General features: G+C 37.4%; 1 protein-coding gene across 1 annotated transcript in view; it reads left to right on the top strand.

The window, feature by feature from the left end:
• The window catches only part of LOC137635235 (uncharacterized), an 80396-nt gene extending 74158 nt beyond the window's left edge, over nt 1-6238 (top strand). Inside the window, exons 4-7 of the mRNA XM_068367691.1 lie at nt 426-776; nt 1165-2106; nt 4481-4535; nt 5644-6238. Coding sequence (XP_068223792.1) covers nt 426-776; nt 1165-2106; nt 4481-4535; nt 5644-5705 — 1410 coding nt within the window. The 3' untranslated portion in view covers nt 5706-6238. The remainder of the gene's footprint in view (nt 1-425; nt 777-1164; nt 2107-4480; nt 4536-5643) is intronic.
• The last annotated feature ends 562 nt before the right edge of the window (nt 6239-6800 follow it).

Below are 6800 nucleotides of genomic sequence, written 5' to 3' on the forward strand. Positions count from 1 at the left end.
TATAATATAATATATATACATATATATATAATACTTTGTTCCAATTCTATTTATATCTTTAGTGTTTCTAGTATTTGTAACTGTAATTATCTTTGTTTTCTTCATCCAATTCATAAACCGTATTTAAGTTTCGTAATGCAAACAGCCATCCTTTTATAACTGATCATAAATGCTGCCAGGCATTTACCGTTTTAAAAATGGATATATTGACATTAAAGAGTGATATTACAGTCACCAACCCGTAAAAGATAATAACAAAGTAGGGTAAAATTACGGTCGCCTGTATTTTACTGAAATACGTCTGAGAACAGTATATTTTTAAGGAGAATTTCCGATTAAATTTACGGTTTTTAACAGTATAGATAACTGTAACATCATCCTTCAATCAAATTATAAACCGATTATCACTTCTACCTAATTTACAGATAAGGTTCTTCCCGATGGGCAGACAAAACGGGAGGCGCCCAGCAGTCATCAATAAACGCCCAAGGGCACCCTTCTCCCAGACGGCCGTTCGACCTCGCTTTAGAGGACCTGCGGCGCCCTATAGACCTCCTCCTGCGGCGCCCCATAGACCTCCTCCGTCAATATTCCCAGTGACAGAGCCTACGACATCAGCTCCAGATACCCTAAGCGTTCACAACATAGCAGGACCTCCATACGCCGATACTATTCCTCCCAATATATTGTTCCGCGATGATGAAATTACTACGCCCTTCGAATATACGTCACCGTCTATTTTGGCTACAGTTACTCCACCCCCTTCATCATTTCAGGTAGCTTCTGCAGTTCGTGACAAAGTTTTTTTTATTAGTTGGACCCTTGATCACTGACTCAATATCTAAGGAAAAGTGAAGTTGGACCCTTGAATCATAATTTGGGGTATAAAGAATGTTGAATTACACCTTGGCTAAGTTTTGTATTAGTTGGACCCACGATCACTGTCTCAGTATCTAAGGAAAAGAAGTTTTTTCATTAGTTGGACCCTTGATCACTGTCCCAGTATCTAAGGTAAAGTAGAGTGAAAGATAGTTCAAGTTCTTTAAAGTTGGAGTTTAATTCTCTCGACTAGAGCGATTTTCTTTTGCACTTTTTCATGTATTCAATTTTAACACCTGAAACAAAAGTTGGGCTTGTATCTAACTGCCCTTTTCTTCTTTTCAGTCCTGGGTTCCAGTTTCCGCATCAGGAACGAGATGGACTTACAGGTCAACGACACCGGCCCCTGTCACCAAAAGCATCGCAAGTCATGGTGAATTAGATGATGCCAGTAACAGAGAGAAGGAAGTTGATACGACAAAATGGGGGAACACCAATGACGACAAGTGGGGTGAAGACGAAACTGGAGGTGATGACTACATTTGGGGATCAGATCTGAATTTCAGGTGGCCCAATTCATGGAATCATAATTGGGGTGCAGACTGGGGTATGAAGTTCAGCACAGATACAACCGCAAAGCCTCGGCCTACTCCTACGTCGGGTTACGCAACGCCGTCTGGAAGAACCAACTGGGAAGGAGAGGAGTATTTTGCAACTTCTGCCAAAGGGCCGGAGGGACAAAGGCCAGAAATCACCCGATCTTATGAGGACTCGTACATGGAAGATAATCTACCAAATCACAAATTTTCATCTGAAACAACAACGTCCTTGAGGTTTCCTGACTTTCCAACAGAGAATCAAAGACATTACGACTCAACAGAGAACCAAAGACATTACGACTCTCCATCTACCAAAAATTTCATGTTTTCAGAAGACTTACCCACAGATAAACCAAGAATTTCAGATTCTGTCGGAAATATTGTAAATTATCCAGAGGCAGGGTCAAGTAACAAGAGATACGACACCATGGAAGTACAAGATATTCATGAGTATCATCCTGTGAGGCCAAGCCATCCAAAACCACTGCCTGGAAATCAGAGATTCTCTAACCTCTACGGTGCAAGTAGAAGAGTGATAACAGTTCCCAAAGAGCCTAGCCCCACATTACAAGGGTACCCCGTCAGAATAAAAACACAGAATAATCCACAGTATTCGCAAGGATTAAGAACATATGGAAAGGGAACTTTGGCTAACAATAGATTCTCTGAATCAAGAATATCAGTGAAGGTGAGTACATATGATTAAAAAAAAAATATAGATTTTCTTACTAGTTTCTGTTTAACTTTCTTTCCCAGGTTCTATTCTCACTGAATGTGTCTTGCAGGACCATCACTTACATATGTATTTTCCTGTATACCTATTCATAACAGCATTTCTTGGATCAGAGTAGACCTACATATTCCATAACTTGCCAAATTCTCACTAACACAGTACTGGACACCAGGAAGACTGCTTCTAATGGAAATTATTGATGACCATCAGATAATCATTAGTTAATAATCAAATATGAATTAACAAAATTACACTGAATGATATCAAAAGACTTCCCGTTCATAAAATTAATTTGTAGCCACATGTTCAGCATCTCGTCTTTAGTTTCAAAGGCACCATTCATTCAAAATATGGTTACCCGCCCTTCACCAATAAATTGCTCCATGATTACAAAGCTTAAACTCCTTCTCAATATGACTATATCTTGGACAGTAACAGCACATGATATATATTTAACATAACTATCCGCTTTTACTGATTCAAAATTTAAGGATCACAATTTAGAATGATATTGAAAGTTTCACTTGCGGCAGGTTTCGTGTGTATGAAATTCATCTTCCTCTTTACATTCAGGATTGATGGTAGATAACAGTTTTTGTCAATCACTTAGATAATCATAGAGTTCTTCTCACTACAAATTATTTATCATAATCTTCTATTTCAGTTTGTAAGTATTACAGAACCCTACCATGTTATTTGTCAGGGTTACACATTAGCAAAGTCTGGTAGGGTTTATCCCAGAATGAAATTGGAGCCAATCACAGCATGAGCTCGCTCAGTGGAGGCAAGTATTGCCAACCTTTGATAGCGACCCGCATGGCTGGCATGTGTAGCACATCCATAGGCCACTTGCCAAAACAGAGGAGCAAGGAGATCACGTTTAAATGTGAATGAATTGAGTCACGGCGGAGCAAGGACATTTGAGTGACATGATTTAGGCTGGGAGCACATTAGCGACACTGTGGCGCCACAAAGCCACAGCATCGTGTGGCGGGGATGTGGTCTCCCATAAGTTTCTATTGATTTCAAGGTTTGCCGCGCAAACTAGCGACTGTGGCAAGCGACTGTGGCTCTCTGTCGCTCATCCGCGCCACAGGCGTGGCGTGGCTTGAAAACAATGGAATCCTATGGGAGACCACATCCCCGCCACACGATGCTGTGGCTTTGTGGCCACAGCATCGTGTGGCGGGGATGTGGTCTCCCATAAGTTTCTATTGATTTCAAGTTTTGCCGCGCAAACTAGCGACTGTGGCAAGCGACTGTAGCTCTCTGTCGCTCATCCGCGCCACAGGCGTGGCGTGGCTTGAAAACAATGGAAACCTATGGGAGACCACATCCCCGCCACACGATGCTGTGGCTTTGTGGCGCCACAGAGTCGCTAGTGTGCTCCCGGGCATAAAGTGATATGGCAAGTAGTACAAGGAGTACTGGGTAGTTGATAACATCATGGGTTAACAATACTTGCCTCCAGTGAGCAAGCTCGCGCTGTGATTAGGGATTGGCTCTTATTTCGTCCCGGGATAAACCCTTCCAGACTTTGGTAATATGCGTCCTGTTTAATGCATCGCTATTATTTCCATTAGCAAAATAGATAATACAATTAGACTTAGACCTGGGATAAAATTGAAATACCATAAGATGCATTAGAGACCTCATTTCTCCTTGTGATATTTGACAACTGTGAATGCCTTATGACTACAAACATTTCCTTAACTATATAGGCATGAGTTAACTTTTCCATAATTATACCATCTTCCAATGATTTATTTTTCCCAAGATCAGTTCTCCAGTCAGTTTCCAAAGATTTATTTCCTTCACAAGATTGTCAATTTTAGGCCAGCTTTCCAGTGTGACTTTGCCGAGTCATCACCTGACGCTTCTCGCCAATTTGTAAGATTGGCAATTCCGTCATAGTCCTCTGAAATCCTTTCACCGCACAGCGCAATACACTAACATAATTTTACTTTCTGCATTTCATTCATCCACTATTAAATACACTTTGCATAAATAATAGGGACAAGCTTTTTATGTAATTATGGAGAATAGATGCTTGACAAATTCTTAAGAAAGTTTTGAAAGTTTAAAAAATCAGTAACAATCATCTTCAATTTTTCTATTTGAATAGGCAAACAGAGTAGGAATATGCAAAAGTTATTTCGTTCAATTTTACATTGATAAATGACTAAATTAAATAGATTTTTTATATAATCCAACGTCTGTGAAACAATATTTCACTATAGATCAAGTTTTTTTTTTTATTTCTGTTTGAATAAAAGGCTTGTATGATTTTTATATATATTACTAACAACTTCTAACTCTACTTTCTTAGGCAACAAGACCAAACCAGCCAGTTCTACGTCCTGTTTACTCTCCAACTTTACCACGTAAGTAAACTGTATCACCAGTAGCCTTAAACTAAATGCAGTGGGCCTATCCTTTCTTCATGGCACTATTCTGTTGGATAATTCCGAGACATGTATGGTTGAATCTATTTTAGTTTCGTTTAGTAAATTAAATTATTGCTGTGGCAAATAGGATCTAAGGGACAGAAAGAAGAGAACGGTACGTTATAGATTCCAGTGAAGAGAAGAAAAATATTTATCGGTTAACAAAGCCTTAAAAAGTTTAAAGGTTGCTCATGAATGGCAGAGGCAAGGGACAGTGACGTTACCCTATCAAGCAAGACAATGCCCTAGAGATTGACCATATATACATATGATCAGTGCTCCCCTCTCCACCCAAGCTATGACCAAGGAGGGCCATGCAATGGCTGCTGATGACTCAGCAGATAGATCTATAGGCTCCCTCAAACTCCCCATCCTTAGTTCACAACGATGGCGAGGTTGCAGCAACCAAAGGACTCGAACTCCAGTCTGGCAATCACCAGGCAAGAACGGTACCATCGGGCCACCATAACCTATATTTTATTTCTCCAGATAATCTCATAGTTAAAGTATGTTACATGGGCTTAAAAGAATAATGTAAAAATGGTATTATGGTATCATGGTATCTTGGGATTTGTTCTCTCGTTAAGAGGGAGTCAGGGAATTAGATGGCGAGATAGGGTGAAGGATGATATGGAGAGAATAGGTTTACTGGAAGGGGATGCCTTTGATAGAAGCCATTGGAGAGGTCGTATCAGGCAACCGACCCCATTATGTAGGGATAATGGTGGGAAAGAAGAGTTATTTTAAGTAAGCAAATAGAAAATATCAAGAACCAAGCTGGAATGTATGGATAGGAATAACACCAATAATGTGTGTATGTTTAGATGTTTCATTAAAGCAGAGCTACAGTAGTGCTATTCCATTGAATTATCAGATGGTTTTCTAGGTAGCTTCAGACCTAACCTGTGCAAATTCACCAATTTTCTTATTAGAATCTGGGCATCATAGACCACCCACCCTTTTTATAAATACTACTCACTTACCGTATGAATTGTGCCACACATATGCGACTTTTGACTGTTCTTAAAAACTTCATCTTTTTCAGCTCGCATATGGACTCCAGGTCGAGTACGAGCATCTTCCATGCGGCATAGGCCTAGAGGTTGAGCAACTAGTTATGCAGCAGAAGAAAAACCTATAATTCTTAAGAATTCAGAGTATAAACAATGTTTCTGAATAGCTGAGGAAGTCTTTGGAGAAACTGAACCTAAGACTCTTCCCTGTGGAAAGACAGTTTCAAGTTAACTTCAGTTTCAAGTTAACTTCAGTTTCAAGTCAACTTCAGTTTCTAGTTAACTTCAGTTTCAAGTCAACTTCAGTTTTGTTCAGGATAATAAGAAAGTTAACCCAAGCACGAGTAATATTGGTGGAACTTTTACTGGTTACTTAAACGGTTGCGATTGTAAATAAAATTGTGAAACTTCTGAAGTTAGGAGGAATGTAAAACAAAACAAAAAAATCGTTTATGAAGACTATTTAATAAGAGTAAGTGCACAAGGAACCAATACGTTGTTTTTAGTGTTTTGCAAAGTGGTTTATTTTCTTATTTTTGCTTTTGAAAAATTTCAGTAGGCCTACAGACTTATGATATTTTGTGTGAAAACCGGTATGATCTATAGTTTTTTTTATTATTAATTACAGAAGGAAAATTATAAACTTTGTAATATAATCACATAAGGACTATATATATATATATATATATATATATATATATATATATATATATATATACATATATATATATATATATATATATATATATATATATATATATATATATATATATACATATATATACTGTATATATATATACATATATATATATATATATATATATATATATATATATATATATATATATATACATATATAATGTAATATATATGTATATATATATATATATATATATATATATATATATATATATATGTATATATATATATATATATATATATATATATATGTGTGTGTGTGTGTGTATGCATGTATCATCCCGTCAAATAATGAACTCTTATAATGATTTAAAAGCAAAATTGGTCTTATATAATCTAGACCGATTTGCTAATATTACAAAGAATGCAATATCATTGAACTTATCATAAAATAGTTATGACTAGGCCTACGCTAATGCCATCACAATCATCATTATCATTATTTCTCACTGAGTACTAGATATAGTTTATATTGACATTTAAGCCTATT

This window comes from Palaemon carinicauda, unplaced genomic scaffold (genome assembly GCF_036898095.1).
Source record: "Palaemon carinicauda isolate YSFRI2023 unplaced genomic scaffold, ASM3689809v2 scaffold105, whole genome shotgun sequence".
In the NCBI taxonomy this organism is placed as follows: Eukaryota; Metazoa; Arthropoda; class Malacostraca; order Decapoda; family Palaemonidae; genus Palaemon; species Palaemon carinicauda.